This window comes from Taudactylus pleione, unplaced genomic scaffold, assembly GCF_031769625.1.
Source record: "Taudactylus pleione unplaced genomic scaffold, aTauple2 ptg000007l, whole genome shotgun sequence".
NCBI lineage: Eukaryota > Metazoa > Chordata > Amphibia > Anura > Myobatrachidae > Taudactylus > Taudactylus pleione.
The window spans coordinates 24,230,253-24,252,603 of NW_028284410.1; the positions used below are offsets into that span (position 1 = coordinate 24,230,253).

The following is a 22,351-nucleotide window of genomic DNA, read 5'->3' on the forward strand; positions in this document are numbered from 1 at the left end:
ACTAAGATCAATTGTCAGTGGATAATAATATACACCCTAATACCCTTCTAATCTGCCACTATATTATGGTCTTACCATAAATCAAGCTAAACTAATTCAAACTAAATGAAATTAAACTTTACGCCTCACACTATCAATAAGTCTGCGATCTGTCAGGAAATAAATCAGCAGAGCCTTTATACACAACAGACCCATCCCAATGTTTTCTATCTTATTCCACTTCACTTTATCTCACTACATTTATTATTCTACTGTCCCACCAACAATTTCATAGATACATTTATGCATCACAGCATCACCCTGTATTATGGATCATGCCCAATAAACTTCATCTTTATTGAGCAGCTATGTCAGTATTTATGTGAGTCTGTTCACTCTTATTCTCTAGCTATATATGTATTCACATAACAATATGGCAACTAAGTTAACCACACCACACACACCTCCCACTGTTGATCATACATAACAACTCATTCCCCGCCCCATCCCCATGGAGACCGTGCCGCCCATGCCCAATTGTGATGTCACCCAACATATACTTATATTGCCCTCTTCCAAGATGGCGACATACCATTCCCAAAAGAATGCCTGATGGCCAAAACGCGTTAGGCGATTACTGCGATTACAAACATCACTATATCCAACCCACTACTACCACCAAGTCTCCTCACCATCGGGTGAGTAGAGCGAGCAGCAAGTGCCGGGACCCCGTCTATTCCGGCTCGCGGCATCTTGCGATATCCCGACGCCAGAAGTGACCCACGTCCCGGCTCACACTGCGGGGACCAGACTGGTGAACGTGCGGACGGCTTTCATCGAAATAGGATCCGGAACGACCAAACATTGAGGAAGAAAGAAGATAGAAGACTCCAAGAAGATGAGGCCTCACCAGGATTTTTGTACCCCATACATTTACAACTCAGACCTACCACCCAGGCTGGTACTCCATACATACCTACCCAAACCTATCAGGACAACTTATATACATTTAACCACATATATAATACCAACTCTCCATACCCATTTTTATTTTTAACATTTTATAGTATACAATATCCTCTCTAAGCACTGTGTCTCAATAAAGGAGATATAGAACAAATATACTGTGTGTCAGCCTTATTACCCCATCACTTCACAAAAACCACCACATACAGGCGCAGTCTTTTGATATATGTTCCGACATATTTCTTTTTATTTATACTGGTATATAGAAGGAAAGGGGATTCCTTCTTCAAGACTTGCTGCCTCCCTACCTATAATATAGAGAGTACAGTGAGCACTTGGCAATCCATCCATCTTTTGTTCTGTGTAGCACCTCTCCAGCCGATGTGGGACTTCAGAGAGGTAAGTATTTGGAAGTATGGGTGCAGGGTGTACTGTGTGGGTCCCCCTGGAACCAGCTCTGTTGAGCTCTAGATAACATGTTTTACATTGTAGGGAAAATTAGCAGTATTCTCATGGCCCAGATCACTGGCTTGGGGCTTCATGGGAGCAACCCCTTTTGCTGTACGGTGAGTTCAGGGGCATTTTAGCGCCCAAGTGGGCCTATGTGCAGCAGTCCCCCTCTTCTAAGCAGCACCCAACCTCCAAGCCACGGCACCATGTTTCCAGTGATATTCGTGAAGACATCGCATGCACACAAGAGAGCAACGGTTCTTGCACAATGCCAGAGTCTTTGCTTTCACTGCGCGGCACCATCTTCCCAAATATGTCCCTGGGAAGATGGTGTCGCAGAGGAGGAGGGACCCACATGCCGGCACAAGTTAAGTATGCTATAGATACAGGGCGAGCACTGCGGGGGCCCCCTGAACAGAGGGGTCCGTGTTCACTGAACACCCTGAGCCCATTATAAATACGCCTATAAGTGGGTGTATGTCTTATTGAGAAGGAGTTGTCTTAAGTAGACAACAATATATGTGTGTGTGTGTGTGTGTGTGTGTGTGTGTGTGTGTGTGTGTGTAAATAAATAAATATATATACTGTATATCACAGTTGAGCTCATGTGTATTTGCTACCAAATTCCATTTCTCCTGAACAGCAATTCCTCAGCTTACCATGAGGTTAAAGACCGTCATTAATTCCCATGGAGATGGCATTTTACCGACTATTCATTTAACTATGGGCATGTGGATACGTGGTATTGGCCAAACAAAAGACTACATGATCTTGACAGCCCACTGGATTGGCGTATCACCTTGAGCAGCAGAACCTGTAGGTTATCATTATCCTCATCAGCCTATGAACATAGTAGTGCTAGAACACAACACCTCCTCATTCACAAGCAGGTCTCTGTATCTCTGGCTTCATTAAGAAACATATCGGTGTCATTTTGTTGAAACAATTCAAGAATGTCACAGCAAAATGGCTCACCCCACTAAGGGGAGATTTATCAAATCTTGGAGAGAGATATTGGGAGAGATGTATCAAACCTTGGAGAGCGATAAAGTGGAGAGTAATAAAGTACCAACCAATCATCTTCTGTGATTTTACAGGCTGTGTTTGAAAAATGACAGAAGCTGATTGGTTGGTACCTTATTCTCCACTTACTTTCTCTCCAAACTTTGATACATTTCCCTCAAAGTACCAACCAGTCAGCTTCTAACTGTCATTTCTCTAGCACAGCCTGTAAGATGACAGAACCTGATTGGTTGAAACGTTATTTGTCTCCACTTTATCTCTCTCCAAGATTTGATAAATCTACCCCTAAGACTCTTCTAAGAAATCCTCATCATAGATAAAAATGCACTGACTGTAGTACTGCAGCTGAAAGGCTCCAATCTCCTGGAGGCTCCTCCTGTCAATGTGTACTGTGTGCTGTGGGGTCGGGCTGCGCCCCAGGCATTCACCCATGGCCAGCTCTGCCTGAAGGGAAATATAGTTTATAATACATTACTGTGAGCTGAAGGAGCTGATACTGAGATAAAATTAAATAATCAGGCATTAAATTAGGAGGGAGAGTACAGTATATATAGAGATTTTAAATAAGTTAAGCTAACAGAGAGCACTTTCAATGGGAAACCACTCCCCTGCTATTAGGGCAGCCCTATCTGGCTTCTAAGGGCTGCAGCGGATGCAGTCCCTACAAGCTGGCTCGTAATTTTGAGTGCATGCACGTGGAGGGAGGATGGGGGGCCTGGTGTTCTCTGCAGTTCTCCTGCAGAAAGAGTTCAGGGGACACCGTTGGTTGCCAGCAGTTTAATACACATTGTTGTGGCGGAATACATACGATTTACTGCCGACCGCAGGGCCGGCAGTTCTAATCCCGGCAGTGGCATCCCGGCAGAGGAGGAAATCCTGATTGTCAAAGGTAAGTATTAACTAGATTAATTTTAACCCTAACCCTCCCTTAGGGGTGCCTAACCCTAACCTTCCCCCCAAGTGCCTATCCCTAACCCCCCCTTCACCTAGCCTAAACCTAACCTCCCAGGGGGGAGGGTGTCTAAACCTAAGTCCCCCCCGGGACCCCAAACCTAATCCCCCCCCCCTCCCGCGGCTGTCCGCGCCCGACTTACCTTTGATCGATAAGTGTCGGGCTCCCGGCGTAGGTAAAATGACAGGTCCTTGCTGGGATTAGACAGTCCGGAAGCCGGCGGTCGGGATTCCGTCCATCGGCTCCACGACTGCTTCCCATTGTGGCTCAGATGCATTTACTCCTATCATGGGGTGCATGTCAGGTGGCCTTTAAATTATAGTTACCTACATTTCATTTCCCCCCTCATCAGATCCTGGATGGAAGGTAGAGGTGTGAGGGTCAGAGGCCCATTGAATCGCATCATCCATAGGCAGTTTACCACAAATTGCTTCATCAAGCCCTCATTTATGCTGGAGAATTAGGTTAGGCCTCGCTAAAGGGTTTATGTCATCCTTTATTCAACAAACATCGGTAATCTAACCTTACTGCTGTTTGTCACTGTATGTGCCGACAATGGGGACCCAGCGCTGCCTTTCAGGTTTCAGAGAAGCCTTCCAGGCACTGCCGGGTCCCCGCTGGGTTAAAGTGCCATGCACATGCGCAGACGGACCGTCGAGCATGCGCATTACACAGAAACCCGTCGCTGGCAGCATTAGGCTGCCAGCAGTCAAGGGGAGGACCTCGCCGACGAGGAGGACTTCACTGGACTTTGCCGGAGGGGTAAGTATTGATGAATACCAGTGGCAGTTTCATTTGTATCACTGCGATGCTAAACGAAAAAATACAGCTGGTATTAAGCTTTGCTGGTAAATGGGGCCTTTGGAGAGAGATATGAAATGCAGTAGTTGCCCAAAGCAACCAATCAGCTTATATCTCTCTTCAAGGCTTGATACATCTCCCCTTTAGAGAGAAGGGTTACTGTATTGTGTAGGAATTACTGAAACTTACTCACAATGTCAAACCACATCTCCTTGTGTGAACCAGGTGCATTTAATTCTGTTTTACAGATGCATTCAGGCAGGCCTGGCGAGATGCAGTAAGCGGGGGTTAGCATTGCAGGAGAGTGCCAGGCAGGAGAGGCGCTATCCCGGCCAGAAACCGTCCGCCGCCTCAATCAGTATTTTAATAATTGCCAGGCAAGCGAATGCAGTTCCAGATTAAATTTGGCGCCGACCACAAGCCAATCACAGCTCACGGACCGGCGGCTAATAGGCAGCAGAGGCTATTTGAACCTGGCTCCAGGCGCGAGCCAATCGCAGCTTTTGGACCTGCAGTCAATTAGAAGCAGCCGCGGCAAGCCAATCATGTCTCACTATGTCATAGCTCCACCAACTCGCGGCCGCTGAGCATTGCCCTTAGTACGGCGGTGGTAGCCAATAGAAGAGGACGTTACTTGATAAGCTCCGGCGGCTGAGGAAGAGGCCAGAAAATGGCACCACTGACCAGGACGGGCCAGCGACAGAAGAAAGATGATGAGGACTGGAGAGTGCTGCAGGTGGTAGGAAGCAAAGAGCTAAATGAAGCTCCCCACTGCAGCCTCTCCCAACTTACCAGTAGGCGGCCTTGGCCACTGTTAATTTACCACTCCCTCCTCCCTAGACAACCAAGTGTCAAGCATAAGGCCCGTGGGTGCAATAAGGCCACAGCACAGGCCTGTGGGGCATCTTAGGCAGGCAGATTGCCCGTGCAACAAGTAAAATTTACTCTGGGCATTAGACCCAGGTCACTTTATGCACCATAAGGTAGACAAGCAATAGCCTGAACCCTGTTCAGTGGCTGCGCATTAGGCCCAGTCCACTATTTAGTAACAGATAGGTAAGGGGGGGCTCTACTCTATGGCATAATATAAGGGTACTACTGTGTGGCATAATGTGAATACAAGGGCTTTATGTGGAATAATGGGTATAAGGGGACTACTGTGTGGCATAATATGTATAAGGGGCATTAATGTGTGGCATAAATATTAGGGGTACCACAGTGTGGCATAATGTAAATAAGAGGTACTACTCTGTGGCATAATGTGTATAAGGGGCACTACTGTGTGACAATGTTTATAAGGGGCATATTGTGTATATAAGGGGCTCTACTGTGTGGCATAATGGGTATGTGGCATAACGTGTATAAGGGGCATTAATATGTGGCATAATGTGTATAAGGAGTACTAATGTGTGGCATAATGTGTATAACGGGCACTACTGTGTGGCATAATGTTTTATAAGGGGTGGCATAATGTGTATAAGGGGTACTACTGTGTGACAATGTTTATAAGAGGCACTGCTGTGTGAAAATGTGTATAAGGGCCCTACTGTGTGGCATAATGTGTGTAAGGGGCCCTACTGTGTGGCATAATGTGTGTAAGGGGCCCTACTGTGTGGCATAATGTGTATAAGGGGCAATACTGTGTGGCATAATGTGTATAAGGGGCACTACTGTGTGGCATACGGTTTAAAAGGGGCACTACTGTGTGGCATAAGGTGTATAAGGGGCACTACTGTGTGGCATAATGTGTATAAGGGGTACTACTGTGTAGTATAATGTGTATTAGGGGTACTACTGTGTGGCATAAGGTGTATAAGGGGCACTACTGTGTGGCATAAGGTGTATAAGCTTCTCTACTGTGTGGCATAACATGTCAAAAGGACATATTTGTAGGTGGGCACAAATTTATAGTTTCCAGGGGGGCACCAAACACCCTAGCACCGGCCCCTACATTCAGTTCTACAAGCTGCACAAAATACCTCTTTGGACGATCTAATGCGATCGTAGCTGTGATTCCACAAGGAACACAGCTGCGAAAATATACTAACGATTCCATAAAGCACCCGAGCATAAGGACACCCACTTCTGCCTTCTCACATGAGTATGACGTCGCTTACTTGCGTAAATATCTATAACATTGATGTCTGTCCTGCCGCAGATTTGGCAGCTTTCATGACACACAGAGCTGCATAGGAAATCGTAAGGGCTAAATTATGTATGCCCATGTAATGGCATTCAGACGGTCAGACATGCCTGTGTGTTTAGGACCACTCCCGGTTAACACCCGCAAGCGCTGACAGCCTGTCACTCACTTTGCGATGGATTCTTCTGTGTATCCGTAATCGCAGTGTGATCACAGCACACGCACAGTGCAGCTTATACGAATGCGCAATAACAAACAATTGCTCGATCTGCGTACATAATCGCCATTGCGTCCATCTCTGAATCGGGCCAAGATTTCCCTATATTGCTACCTAGGACATAGGGGGAGATGTGTCAAGCCTTCTAAAGAGCGAATAAATTGTCTATAGCACCTAATTAGCTTCTACTTATCATTTTATAGAATGTACTTGATAAATGCTAGCTAGAAGCTGATTGGTTGCGACGGGGTAAGTTCTCCACTTGTCCACTCTTTAGAAGGCTTGATCACATCTTGTAGATAAGAGACTGTTCCTGGAAATTAGGATTAGATGGCTAGTGGCCGCTGTGCATGAGCCATGGACATGATTTATGGCGCACACATGGTTTTGTGAAAAACAAATATTGGATTTAAGCCATGTACAATTGAGCAAAACATGAATGCACACACATAATATTGTATTTGGTTTCAGGTTTTCAGAGAAAAAGCAATAGGACTTGGAAAGAAACTGTTACCAGCATTTAACACACCTACTGGCATCCCGCGTGGTATTATCAACCTTGGAAAGTAAGAATACATTATTTCGGTTTGCTTATTTAGCAGCACATGATGTTCAATAATTCCTTTTGCAAATGGAACCAATACTTTCCCTGTAGTTTATTTAGTTGATGTTGACTTTTACTATACTGAATGGAACTAGATACACAGAAATAAAAGTGCTTCTTTGAAAAATCCATGGCCACAGCATACATGGGAAAGTAATAACTGGATACTGAGACGATTTGAGCTTTTAACCACTTAACTGGCTAATATTTTCTCAAAAAAACGCTCAGAAATTGTCAGTTTTTTTTTTTAATTGAATTAGGTCAAAAAGATTCATTTATAACTTATCCAGCACAATTTTATTTTAAAAAAAAAAGTGTTTTTTCTTTTTTTTTTTTTTTTTAAATTCAATATCACTAAAATATTAATTTTAATACAGATCAGCGATATATCGGACAATCAATGATCGGACCATCGCGGCTTTGCATTTCCTCAGTGGCTGCTCCTCTAAACAGCCGCCAGGTATACACGGCTACTTCATTTACATTTCCCCATTTTCTAGTGGCTTCTCCTCTCTCCAATCGCTGCAGTGATCAGCAGCACAGCTGACACTGGGGGAAGGTGCAAGGATGCAAATTGGCGGGAGGTCCCTCTGCGATTGGCAGCTGTAGGGGTGATTATATTCCGGCAGCTGCCCAGTGGGCGTTTCTGACTGGCTGCATTGTTTGCGACCATGTGAGTGAATGCACAGCCTGGACAAATGATGCAACCACGCCAGGCAAGTGGTTAAAAGGAGACTGGTACATATGCTAGAGTCATGACTTGCACTACTATAGCGCTAGGCTATCCTAAATCGCTTCACTTGTGCGTCAACTGCAACGCATTACACACCTCTCAATTGTCAAAGTGGGTGGTAGTGTCTGTGAATACAAAATACATTTCATTCTATGCTACCTGAAATGCTGAGCGCTGATTTGTTTTTTTTTGTTTTATTATTTTAAAGCTTGGCATATACATGTCATGTACAGCCAAAATAATCTGCAGCACAACACATGGTAAAAGGGAATTTTAGTGATTAGTAAATGACTAAATATATGGCATAGAATTTCATAAAATGTAGGCAGCAATTAGTACTACTAAAGGATTTTCTATCTAAACCCAGTCACGGTTCTCTGACATTCAAATGGTGGCTTTTACAAAATGAACAAAAACAATGTGATTAATAACCATAATACTAAAAATAACCCAGATATCTGTAGAAGCACAGAATTAGGTGCACTTGGGAATTAAATAATGAGCATACAGTATATCTTTTACATTCCTTCATAAGAACACAAAGATGAGAGAGAAAAATAAATAGGTCTAAGTACAAACATACAGCCTCAAGTAAAATATCCATACATAGAGGAATAAGGGCCTGATTCAGACCCACTCGCAAGCGGCTGTCCGCTCGCAAGTGGGTCGATGTTCTGCACTGAGCATGCGCACGACGGAGGGAGCTCCGTCGTGCGCATGCGCCAGACGCGACGAGCGAAGGACTTTCCTTCGCTCGTTGTGTCTGATCAAAGGGGGCGTGCTGTCGATGTTGATTGACAGCACGCCCCCTTTGGTGGGCGTGCCGGGGGCGTGCCTCCCTGACGGGGGCGTTCCTAAGGGAACGCCTCCCGTCAGAAGCCGGCCCACTGACATCACTAGTGATGTCAGTGGGAGTGATTTTGGCTCTGATAGAGCCAAAATCACTCCGGGCCTTGCGGTTGAAAACCTCAACCGCAGGCTCCGGCTCGCAGTTTCGATGGTCGCGATGGTCAAGACCATCGCGGCCATCAAACTGCACGCTCGTATAGGCTGTGGGTGGTGACCCACAGCTATACGAGCGTCCAGGAGGACGCTCCATAGTTATGGAGGCCGGCCCTCATTCAGAGCGTGCGCTCTGCTCAGAGCGTACGGCTCTGAATGAGGGCCTAAGTTAGCAAAAGTCCCTGAGCAATGTAATTTTTTAACATATAGGTCTATTCAAGATGTTAATTATCGAGATCCGAACGGACCCTGATAATTAACACACTGACTCGCCGCGTACGCCGGCACTGAGACAGCTGCTTCGAAAATCAGCTGTTCCAGCGAGCGGCTTCACTGTTCCACTGCTCGCGAGAGCAGTGCGCATACGTGACATACAGGTCACTCAAGTGCACAAGAGCCCCGACGTCCGGCAGAAGGAGGACAGGGGTGGAGGGATCCGAACAGATCCCTCTTCACGACCCGGGACTCCTTCCCATAGGGAAGGAGCAGGTAGCGGTAGCAAACGCCATCTGAAGATGGCGAATGCTACCGCAATCAAGTTCCGAAAAAAATAATATTTTCGGACCTTGATGAATTCTGTCCCCATACTAGTGTATGGGGGACAGCGGGCCATTCCGCAAGAGGAAGGTAAGCAGGAGATATCTGTGATACTAGTGTATGGGCACAGCGGAGCATTCTGCCAGAGGAAGGTAAGCAGGAGATATGTGTGATACTAGTGTATGGGCACAGCGGAGCATTCTGCCAAAGGAAGGTAAGCAGGAGATATCTGTGATACTAGTGTATGGGCACAGCGGACCATTCTGCCAGAGGAAGGTAAGCAGGACATATCTGTGATACTAGTGTATGGGCACAGCGGACCATTCTGCCAGAGGAAGGTAAGCAGGACATATATGTGATATCTCCTGCTTTACCTTCGTGATGAATGCCCGATAACTTAATTTTTACAATTGCAGGTGAAAATTAGCATTTTCACTTGCTTTTGTAAAAATTAAGTGATGGAGAATAGGCCCCATAAGAACATACAGTATGAGGACTATTGCTAGATCATGGTTACTCAATTAATCTTCTAGTACCACCAAAAAGCCATGTTTTGAGAATTTCCTTGAAGTGACCCATCATCAAAAGTGTATACATATTAATAGCTATTTTGTGTGACTACTACTCTGGACAATATTTCTCAACATTAAGGGGCAAATGCAGTTAGTGATGAATTGTAGCTCTGCACATCACTGTTTAGTACCGTAGCCCAACATTGCAGATTTTCCTGTGCACTTCTATGTTCTGCGAGGAAAAATCTGCAATGTTGATGGTAGTGAGAATCCCAAAGAAACATTCAGAATGCTGGTAAAAAAAAACAAGGGTTTTGTAAAGTCACTGTTTAGTAAATATGCCCCCTAGTGATAGAGTTTTTTGCTGTTTAATATTGATAAAGCCCTGGTGAAACGTGTCGTGAGCCCACCAACGGGGAGGAGAGGACCCCCGCAATCATTTCAGTAGCCCTCTCATCAGCTGTGCACCTATATAAGCAATATAACAACAAGTAACCAAATATCAAATTGAACATTGTCTTATTCTATCAGACTGGATACATTTTATTTCTTCTTCGGGTTCATACCTTGGGGTATGTAGTTGGATCGCATCCAATGCAGCAAACAGCAAAGCTTTGGAGCTCCTAGCATGCACTGGTCCTCCTCCACATATACCCCGGCCCCAGCCACCAGCATTCAGTGTTTTTGTTTGGTGTCCGGCAAGACGCACCTGATATAACAGCGGGACTGCTAGGCAGTCCTAGGCTTTTTTCTTTTATATTTTACCTAAAGTTTTTTCGAACTTCAGAGTTTAGCAGTACCAGGCGCTGTGAAAGACGCTTGCACTGTAACTCCTACCTCAGCCGACGCCGAAACACCAGCACCGCTATATGCCTTGTGGTTCTCGGCAGGCCTCAGCTAGCGGCTTTCGCTGAGGTCCGGCACTGCAGTCGGGTCACGGAGATGGCAGGTAAGCGATTCCTCTCGGGGAATCGTGCGCGAAGCAGTCCTTCGCCTCCGGTGTTGAGACGCATCGGAGGCAGCTGCGGGTGAAGGCCTTGTGCAACGTGTCCTCACTAAGGCCATATCGTGTGTCGCTGGGGACGGGTGGTAAGATGCAGTAAAGCGCACTAGTCAACGCCTTGCTGCCGTGAGATCAGCGTATCCGGCCGTCAAAATCGCAGCCTAGGGGAGATAGGCGCTTCCCCAGCCACTCCTCCCCCCAGACGCAAACTTCCGGGTACGGATTCCTGCGTCTGGCTTGCTATAATTGACCACCTTGTGTGTGAGACGTGTGCAGTTTAGCGTCTGTCCGGGCACTGCTGAAGAGGTTGGTCTCAGAGAGTTTGTCTGTCTCTCTATATACCTCTCCCTTGGTTTTGGCATATAGCGCACTCTATATCCTACTATTACCCCTTCGGGGCTTCAGTTGATCCAGAGTCCATATTGCTTTAGCAAATGTGTGTATGTATGCATTGTATGTGACTGTATGCTAGCTGCTGTGTGTACACTGCCTATTTTGTCAAACTGTCGAGGGAGGAGAATCTGTTTCTCCTCATCCCTCTGAAGGTGTGTGGGGTGTTTCATTGATACAAAGTCACATTGCATTTATACCATTTATACATTATACCATTTATACATTGTCACGTCTGAAGGTAAAGGTGAGAATGAGAGCCCTCCAGTGCTTATTTCCTGTAAGTCCTGTTCTGCAGGCCTGTCGGACCAGGATGCTAACCAGTATCGATTGTGTAATAACTGTTGCAAACCGCTATCCAATATATCTGGTACATCAGCACCAGAGTCATCTTGGATGGCCATTATGCCTGAGGTTTTGTGCTATTTAGTAGGCAAAGCCACGGAGGTACGGGCTCCGGCTGCTTTAGTGCCTCATGCTATGGAGTACTCACAGCACGTGCATCATCCTATGTGTATGCCCACCATGAATTCCTGTTGCACTAATTCAGCTGCTAACTAGTCAGAGTATACTGCCGTCTTCAGCCTCTCCATAGGTGAATAGACCAGTGGTAGAAAAAAAGCAGGGGCATAAAAGAGATTCTCGTCATGTGTTGCCTCAGGAGTCTGCCTCAACCTCCTCATCAGACTCTGGTACTCAGAGTTCTGGGTCTGTCTCAGTGAAAGAGGACCAACAGTCCCTTGTGGATGTTCCCTCTCTAGTAAGAGCGGCCAGATCTGTCCTCAGAATGGAGGAAGAGGAGGTGTCGCTGGCATCTAAGGAGCCAATCTTTAGGTGTCAGACGGTGTCTAAGGATTATTTCCCTCAATCTGGGCAGCTGTCTGAAGCATGGGATACTCCTAGTAAGCATTTTCATGCCACAAGGAATATAACCTCTCGGTACCCATTTGCACCAGGAGTGTGTAATAAATGGGAAGCTCCATCAGTGATAGGTGCTCATGTGACAAGATTAATCAGGAGCGCTACGTTACCCATTCCTACAACATCCTCTTTAAAAGAGGTTACCGATAGAAAACTTGATAATCACTTGAAATCAATGTTTTCACTATCTGGAGTTATACGGCTATAGCTTGGGTGGCCAAGGCTATGGAGGATTGGACTAAATCTCTGGAAGATACTATAGTTGATCCAACCAAAGAGCAGCAGTTCCTTCTTAGACAGATGCGGGAAGCAGCCATGTATATGGGGGAAGTGGGAATTGACGCAGGTATCCTGGCTTCTAGGGTCTCAGCTAACTCGATTGCAGCCCGTAGAGCCCTTTGGCTAAAGACCTAGAAGTCGGACGCAGGGTCTAAGAAGGATCTGGAATCTTTGCCTTTTGCGGGGAAGGTACTGTTTGGGCCAGGGTTGGATGACAGTGACTTCTTTGGCAACACCGAAGTCTGCTGAATTGCCATCTACGTCTACCTCTAGGAGGCAGTCATCATCTTGGTCCTTTCGTCCACAGGGTAGGACAAAGAAACAGTCCTCGGCCAGACAGTCAGTCCCACAGGAAACCGCAGCCCAAGAAATCTTGGTCAACTAAACACATGGCGTCCAAGCCAGACGGTAAGCCTACTGTCTGAAGGGTAGGGCCTCCCCCTGGAGGATGTTAGGGTTGGAGGCGCACTTTTACAGTTCTCTCAGGCCTGGCAGCAGACAACTACAGATGCCTGGGTGCAAGAGCTGGTTTCTCAGGGTTATGCCATCACATTCCTAAGGCATCCCCCTCAGAGGTTTGTTGCTACAAACCTTCCTGCAGACCCGGTCAGAGCTTCGGCCTACCGGGAGTCTATTGGGCACTCCTGAGGTCAGGAGTCATAGTCCCCGTTCCTGTGACGCAACCGGGAAGGGTTATTCAATGGGTCACACCTCCCTATCCTGAATCTGAAGTCTCTTAACAGATTCATCAAGGTACCCAAATTCCGTATGGAAACTCTACGGTCAATTATGCTGGCGATGGAGGCAGGAGACTTCATGGTCTCACTGGACATACAGGATGTTTATCTGCATGTCCCGATTGCAAGATCCCACCAGGCCTTTCTCAGGTTCGCGGAAGATCAGCAACATTACCAATTCCAGGCTCTACCCTTTGGTCTGGCCACAGCCCCTTGGGTATTTACCAAGATAATGACAGTCATGATGGCTCATCTCAGAAAACAAGGAGTCAGGATACTGCCATATCTAGACGACCTAATATTGGCACAATCTCAGGAGATGTTACTATGTCAGGCACAATCTCAGGAGATGTTACTAAGCAAACAGTGTCAGTTCTCTTGGCTATGCAGATACTGGACTCCATGGTAGCCACATTCGACATGATGGCTTATACCCAATTCCACTCCGGGTCCCTACAGCTGTGGATCCTGGCCAGGTGGGATGGTTAGTATCATCTGATAAAGCATCAGATGATTCACATCTCACTAGAGGTTCGGCTCTCCATTGCTTGGTGGCTGGAGACTACTCATTTAGACAAGGGTCGTCCGTTATGGATCCCGGAATGGGTACTCCTCGGACGCAGGTCTGCGAGGATGGGGAGCAGTGACAGGTCATCACACCTTTCAGGGAAGGTGGACGTACCAGGAAAGTGACCTACCAATAAATATATTGGAGCTTTGAGCAGCGCACAAAGCACTCAATCTGGCGCAGGACCTTCTTTAGGGCAGGCCTGTCCAGGTTCAGTCCGACAATGTGACAGCAGTGGCCTACATAAATCATCAAGGAGGCACACGAAGTCCGGCAGCCATGAGGAAGGTGGCAAAAATTCTGCTGTAGGCAAAGGGCTATCTTCCAGCAATCTCTGCAATATTCATCCCAGGTGTTCTCAACAGGGAGGCGGACTTCCTAAGTCGCCAGGACATACCTGCCGGAGAATGGGTTCTTCATCCGAAGATGTTTCAACTCCTGGTGGACAGGTGGGGATTACCAGACGTAGATCTCATGGCATCACGTCACAACCACAAGGCCCTCAGGTACTGGTCCAGAACATGGGACCCCTCAGCAGCCTTCGTGGACGCTCTGGTGGTGAGATGGAACTTCAGGTTGGCATACCGGTTTCCTCCAATCTCCCTCCTCTCAAGAGTCATCAAAAAGTTCAAGCAGGATGGAGGCAGGATGATACTAATAGCCCCTGCCTGGCCCAGGAGGCATTGTTCTCCGATCTGACATGTCTATCTGTAGAGAGTCTTTACCAGGATTTACCTCGGCTGGCTTTGACGGCATGGCTCTTGAGTCATCCGTCTTAAAGGCCAGGGGTTTCTCTGCCTCTGTGATTCAGACAATGCTGAGAGCAAGGAAGCCTGCTTCTGCTCGCATCTATCACAGAATTTGGCGTTCATTTTTTCCTTGGTGTTCCCACAGAAAATTTGACCCTAAAGTTTTCAAGGTATCGAGACTACTGGGTTTTCTTCAGGCTGGATTAGACTTAGGTTTTCGCCTTGCTACCTTGAGAGTCCAAGTTTCGGCTTTGATAGTTTGGTTCGTGCGCAAGATTGCTTCTCTGCCGGATGTTAGAACATTCTTACAGTGGTTTTTGCAGCTACAACCTCCAATTCTCCCACCGGTGGCACCGTGGGAGTTGTCTTTGGTTCTTATAAGGGTGGGTGCCCGGTGGACCCTATGGACCTCGAAGAAAAATAATTATCCAAGCAATGTTATACCATAATTCTGTATTTTTAATACAGTTCTGTTGGTTTTTTTGAGCTACAATAAAGACAGGACATTATTACTCAAGTTGTGCTAATCATCCATTATATATTGCTGCGAAATTATGCACATCAGTGCATGGATGTAACAACAAAAGGAGTAACATTGTTACATACAATTCTGTGCAGGATTTTGTCTATTTAATCCAGAATGTATGCAAGGATTATCCAGAGCTATATCATATCTTTTAAGTGATAATTGTGAATACAGGAGACATGTTTGAATCCACATAATTGGTTTGATTCTGTGTTTTAACTCCTATATTTTTAGCGTATTGGAATAAGAATCTTCTTTTTATATTGTGAATTTGTGCAAATTGGCTTGCTGATACAGTAGTATAATCTCACCAGATGATCTGGTTGCTGAAACTATGGTTATATATATTACATATTTTATTACTTAGATCATTTATTAATAAATTACCTACTGAATCTTATTGTGCTTCCAACATTCTCTCATCGGCTGTGCCCCTAAAAGAGTGCCCTGCACCTCACAGCCTAATGAGTCTGAAGGTGTTTAAACAGCTTCTTTTCTATAATTTCTATGTGCAAAAAGGATTCTCATCTCTCGTCCAATGCTTTGCGTGAAGAAAGCAGATCCAGTTACAATTATGAACCACTGGTGACCATACACAGGCTGGTGACAGTACACCGGCTTTATTTTTCTTCATTATTATATTCATACTGTATACTGTAGGAGTATTATTATTTTACTCCTCTCCTCCTAATGTAGGATTGAGAGACAACTCAGCTGCTTATTGCCCAGTTTGGTTTAATTATTGGACCTTTCATTTGGTTTATCTTCACTACAATGTTGTCTACTCAAAGCAGACCTTGTTTGCTATAGGGGTATCTCTGCTTTATACCCCCTACACTTATAGTTCTTAATATACAATTGTATTTTTCCTTACCTTTTTGTCTACATATCTATTCTCAGTGTGACATTGTGTCTTATCATATGTATATTTAGATTATGCTATCACAGGTATCATGTGGTTAATTCTTTCAATTACATGCATTTAGATTATGCTGTCACAGGTATTATGTAGTTAATTGTTTCAAATGCATGCATTTTCAAGACACTTTTCTCATTTTTGGATCCGTATTTTTAGCTTGTTTGTGTCTTTAATCTTATAGCCAGTACTAGCCATATTGTAAGGTAAAACTAATAAAAGTTTTATATTATATTGCTGGGAACTGTGGCCCTGATTCAGAGGCACTCGCAAAAAGCGAGCGATCGCTCTGAATCAGGGCGGGCGCTTGTTTTTTTTTAATTGCGGCCTCTTGGCCGCTCGCATAGCTGTCGGTTACCACTCACAGCTTATGCGAGCAGCCAGGTGATGGTCGCGATGGTCAAGACCATTGTGACCATCGGGCTTGCAACGAGACCCTTGTAGTAGGGTCTCGTGGCCACAAGCCCCAGTGGACTTCCTGCTCTAATAGAGCAGGAAGTCCACCTACTGACATCACGAGTGATGTCAGTAGGGCCGCCCACAAACGGCAGGCGTTCTGCAGGAACGCCTCCGTTTGCCCAGCCAACCCCCCGCCCCGCCTTCCAAACGGATGCGAGCGCCGGACCGAGTGCTTTTTGAGCTCGCTCTGTTGCTCGCGTGGCGTGCACACTGCCTAACAATCGACCAGCTTGCGAGTGGGTCTGAATCAGGCCCTGTGTCCCATCAGAAGGTACTATTTCTTTTCTCTTTGTGTGCATACATAAACCAAGGGACAAACAAGCTATTTATATAGAAGTTACAAAACTGAAGTCCCATGTTTTCTGAATTACAAAACATTATGCATAATTTACTAAATATGTGGTTTTATTTTTATAAAGCTCTATTTTGCTTCTCACGTGTGTCTATAAATCATTGCGTAAAGATTTTTACATTTTGAGTGCCGGTACACTCACAGTGTAGATGTATGTATAATTATGAAGAAATACCCCAGTAATAGCTAAATGTATACATGTTTATCTAACATTGGTATAATAATATGTTTTTCAGTGGTTTAAATTGGAGCTGGGGTTGGGCCTCTGCAGGAAGCAGCATTTTAGCTGAATTTGGAACTTTGCACTTAGAGTTTTTGAAGCTGAGTGAACTCTCTGGAGATTATGTGTTTATTGAGAAGGTAAAAACTCCATTATTTGATTACATGATTATTTTGTTTGAAGATCTGCTATGTAGAATTATAACACAGAAAGAGCAGACAACATACATTTGAAATGATTAGATTTCAGCAAGGAGGTACTTGCTGGCCGTAATACGTTTTGTGTTATTGCTAATTGCTATTCTGTTATTTTCTTCAGGTGAATACCATCCGGAAAATACTTAAGAAAATTCAGAAACCTCATGGATTGTATCCTAACTATTTCAGCCCCGTCAGTGGAAGCTGGGTGCAACGTATGTACAAAAATGTGTTAATGGTCTGGAAATTCGTTTCTCAATCTTTTTGCACAATGTATCCCTTTAGAAATGTTTAACAAATATTCCTTGATGTGTGTTAGATTTATTCGATGTGCCCCACTAAAGTGTGTTACTTTATTCCAGGTACCCCATTATATGTTATTTTATTCCAAACAGCCCATTATGGACCTCATTAAGAGTTGGGCATAATTTCAAATTTGGCTTTGTCTATTTGTGCATACACAGTGAAACAATGCGGAATTGTGAATGAAATGTAAGCGCCTCTCACGCCTATGCAGATCTGTGCATATACATTATGGGCAATTCATTTATAGTATGGTGTACTGTACACACGTACGTGTAGCATGCACACTGGAGTTGCAGAATATTCATTCTGTGTATAATGCTCTTTATGATGTTACACAGCACTTACATTTACTAGCGTAAACAATGGGATTAATAAATAACAAAACCTGAGGTGCCCTTTCACCAAAACAGTAAAAGTAGCACCAGCTTTTATAGTCTGGAATGGTTGTAGTCAATTCATGTGGACTAACTTCATTAAAGCCCCCTGCAACAACCGCATCTAGCAGCAAGGTCACAGACTGGTCATCACTGGGCTGCAATGCCTAAGGGAATCGGGCTCTCAAAAAGCAAGTGACCCCCTCCCCCAGTTAAACCCAGTCCAGCACCGATGGCTTTTTCCAATCCCCCATGTGGTGCTGGAGGTTGAACAAAGTTCAATTTACAAAACAATTAGTTATAGGTGTTGCCATTAATTGATTGGGCATGTGGTTATGGAACTACAAGTGCCAGCATGCCTGTGACCAGCTGTCATAGTGATCCCTGGTTATAGTTATCTATAGTAAATAAACCACTAATTTACTTATTAACTTTATTACACTGTTAAGCATATAGGGGATATTCTTTTTACATCCTGTAGTAATCCATAAATAATTTACGGTTACAAAATACAATTGTGTTGAAAGGTGCAGGCTTTGTTCCTAGAGAAGAGAAGCAAAGCTCTGTGAATATCATCTTGTTATGGTGCATACACACGGTCAGATTTGTCAGATTTGTCAGATGAAAGATTGAACGATTTTTGACTGCATTAAAATGAATGGAATCGTCCAAGTCTGACTGCAAACACATCAGATGTCAGATATCGTTATCTGACCATCGGGAACGCTCAACGTTCATCGCCCATCGTTCAGGCATGTCAGATATGTCAGATTTTCCTTCAGATATGAACGATTGAACGATTTTTTAAATTGTTATTGTTCAGATCTGAAGAAAAATCTGACAGTGTGTATGCACCATAACTGATTATCTGATAACTGATTATCTGGAACATGAGAATACTACTCTGATTGGTTATGCTGGGCACAGGGCAAGTTCTAGACATTGTGGAGTTCAGGGCGAAAGCTCACAGTTGCGCTCCCCCCTAAAAAAAACAACTTTTTGTAGATGACGTTCCTCTGCGCGCGCTGAAAGCACACGCGCTTCCGGAAAGGGGCGTGTCCTTGCGGAACACCCCCAATTCATCACACTGTGAGGCGCGCCCAGCACTTATGAAGGTGCTGGGATTCCCCCAAGCTCTCCCCTCGTGGCAACTAATTGCCATGTGCAGTAATGCGCCTTACACAGTAATACCCGTTGTTGTTTAACACATTATGCCACACGCAGTAATGGCCTTTATAACACATTATGCCACACGCAGTAAAGCCCTGTATAACACATTATGCCATACGAAGTAATGCCCTGTATAATACATTGTGCCACACACAGTAATTCCCTTTATAATACAGTATCCCCAATTCAAATTACGCCACACATTAGTCCCTTATTCATGTTATGACACACAGTGGTGCCCTTTTAACACAATGCACAAATTAGTGCCCCTTATACACAAGGCCCACAGTACTGAGTAGTAGTGCCCCTAATCCAATGCCCACAGTAGTAGTGCCCCCTATAGTAGTGCACACATTAATAGTGCCCCCAGTAGTAACGCCCCCTATAGTAGTGCCCACAGTAGGAATGCCCCCTATAGTAGTGCCCACAGTAGGAATGCCCCATTAGTGCCCCCTATATTACTGCCCCAGTAGTAATGCCCCTTTATAGACATGCCCCCAGTAGTAACACCCCTTAGACATGCACCCAGTAGTAATGCCCCCTTATAGACATGCCCCCAGTAGTAAAGCCCCCTTATAGACCTGCCCCCAGTAGTAATGCCCCTTATAGACATGCCCCCTTATAGACACGCTCCCAGTAGTAATGCCCCCCTATAGACATGCCCCCTGTAATAATGCCCCTTATAGACATGCCCCAGTAGTAATGCCCCCTTATAGACATGCCCCCATGCTTCATTCTGAAAAAAAAAAAATACAAACACAATACTTACCTTAGGGCCCTGCTCCTGCGTCCGCTGCCGTCCAGTTCGACCACGGCTCCACCACGGATCTATGGGAGAGACGTTATGACGTCCCTCCCATAGTGCTCTCTGCTGGAGCCGGAGCTCAGGAGTGAGCTCCGGCTCCACGGATCTATGGGAGAGACGTCATGACGTCCCTCCCATAGTGCTCTATGTGGGAGCCAGAGCTCTGGAGTGAGCTTCGGCTGCCACTGCAGGGAGGGAGCCGGGTATCCTCTGTTAACAAATATCAGCGAGCGCCCGGCAACGCGGGGGGGACCGGCTCTGTTTTTTTTTTTAATTGTAGGAAATTTTTTTTCCCTTCTGGGGACTCAGTGGCGCCCTCTAAGGGCCGGCGCTTCGGGCGACGGCCCTGTTAGCCCGCCCCTAGAACCGCCACTGGCTGGGCATACACTATACAATTATCTGTCAGATATCTGGCTGATTGGAATGAAAATCTGGTAATGTATGGGAGCAAATGACAATCGACCATTTGCTCACAAACACTGGAAAACAGACAAAAACGGTCATTCAGACATATCGGTTAAAACACACGAATTTAACTAATTTGAACAATTGTATTTTGTCCGTTTTCCAGTGTTTAAAACTATATGATCGACTGTCATTTGCTCCCATACATTACCAGGTTTTCATTCCAACCAGCCAGATTGGATAATATCTGACAGAATTGTATAGTGGATGCCCAGCTTTACTCTCATTCATAACCTGTGTGGATCACTTATGTTTTTGGTACATTGCTAAAATTAAATTCATTCATAGCCAATGGGGATTCTATATAGCAGGCTGCACTAATTGGCGATTAATGAGTAGGGCCCTTTCATTAGTGTTGCAGCTTCAGACAAAAAATAAAGAAGCTGTCTTTAGAAAGAAATTGATTTAGAAGTGCAATAAAGATGAGAGCTGGTGAGTGTTTATTTTAAATTTCTTTTTATATTGAGTTTCTTTTTAACTTTTAGTTCAGAGTTTTGAACTATAGGTTACTGGGGTGCCCTGGCTGCAACTGCAGGCTGTTTTAAAACAGACAACATGCTATGGCAGCTATACACATGCTGAGAGTTGTAGTTCTCAAAACTTAACTAATGTTTTTCTAACTAGAACTTATTCTCTCACTTCACAATGCCCCAAGGGGCTGGTGTCCCGTAGAAGGAGAGTGGCAATGTTTTTTTTTTTTCTTGCCCTGATTTCCATATGTCAGAGGTTTTCAGCTTCAATCCTACAGTTCTCAATTTTCATGATCTTTGTCTGTGGAAGCAGATGCAATAATTACTGATTAAGTAAAATAAAATAATTGATCTGTGCATGATTCAATTCTGAAAACATGACCTGTTGGGTAATGACTTGAGAATTGGGGTTGAAAACTGCTGACCTACGCTATACCCCTTTCAGACTAGCAGCAAAATTCGGGTTATTGCACGTGAACCCGGGATTTAGCTTAGTCTGAAAGGGTCCTTAAAAAGTTACAACCTGTACAAGGGTTGAACCCGGGATCTACCTATCGCGGTGCAGTGTAAACAAGTATCCGGCTCATTTGACCCAGGACCCATTTACAGCATAGGAAGAGCCGGTGCTTGGAAATGATCTCATCTCCAAACGCCAGCACTGTACTGACGTGGCTGACCCGGGAATAAGCCGCCTATCTGAAAGGGGTCACATATGGGTTGGACCCGCGTTCAAAACACCCGGGGCGATCCGGCATTTTGATCTAAAAGGGGTATCAGTCAGCTTTTTTTTCATCATAGGGGCAGCTCACTGCCGGTCTCCCTATTATAGTGTGACCAGCCCAGACTGGCAGAGCTGTTACACTCTGTTTGATCCCTGCTTAATAAGTACAGGCTATAAACCAGGTGTGGGCAATAACATGCTCTCCAGCTGCTGTGGGACTACTCGTCCCAGCAAGCCTTGCCACAGTTTTGCTATCATGGCATACTAAAACTGTGGCAGGAAATGCTGGAATGTGTAGTTCAACAGCAACTGGAGTGCCACTTATTGCCCACCCCTGCTATAAACTCTGGTGGTGTTTACACTTTTATGCCAGACTTTGTCTGTCTGTTTTGTTTTTTTTTAAATGTTGAAACGCTGATCATCTCAGCAGCATCTAAAGACACCAAACTGAGACTGGCAACTGAAAATACAGACTTTATGATTTAATGTCATGGACAAAATTTAAAGTTTATAAATGTTGCAAAAATGTGGCTTACGCTATATCCGGCTTTGTATATTTGAAAATATTTACAAAAGACCTGAATTATTTGTGTATGTGTGTGTGAATGTGTATATATATATCTCCAAATAGACCCGGCACTCCCACCATAGAATAGATAATGCTCCGGTGCCCTCCAGGGCAAGCAGCCCAAAAAATGCAAAAAGTCCACAAACTGAGGCACTCACGAGACTGAAATTTCCAAAGTTTATAATATATATTCTTTACTAATACATTAAACTGTTATTTGAGTGTAATCAGTGCTG

General features: G+C 44.9%; 1 protein-coding gene and 1 long non-coding RNA gene across 2 annotated transcripts in view; one reads left to right on the forward strand and one right to left on the reverse strand.

Annotated features, from left to right (window-relative positions):
• MAN1C1 (mannosidase alpha class 1C member 1) overlaps positions 1–22,351 on the forward strand; it is a 155,996-nt gene that overhangs the window by 69,205 nt on the left and 64,440 nt on the right. The window contains exons 6-8 of the mRNA XM_088460584.1: positions 7,003–7,097; positions 17,056–17,179; positions 17,358–17,451. Of these exons, the coding sequence (XP_088316710.1) occupies positions 7,003–7,097; positions 17,056–17,179; positions 17,358–17,451 (313 nt within the window). The remainder of the gene's footprint in view (positions 1–7,002; positions 7,098–17,055; positions 17,180–17,357; positions 17,452–22,351) is intronic.
• Positions 1–22,351, reverse strand: part of LOC148542985 (uncharacterized) — a 127,209-nt gene that overhangs the window by 9,188 nt on the left and 95,670 nt on the right. The gene's annotated exons all lie outside the window — the stretch shown is intronic.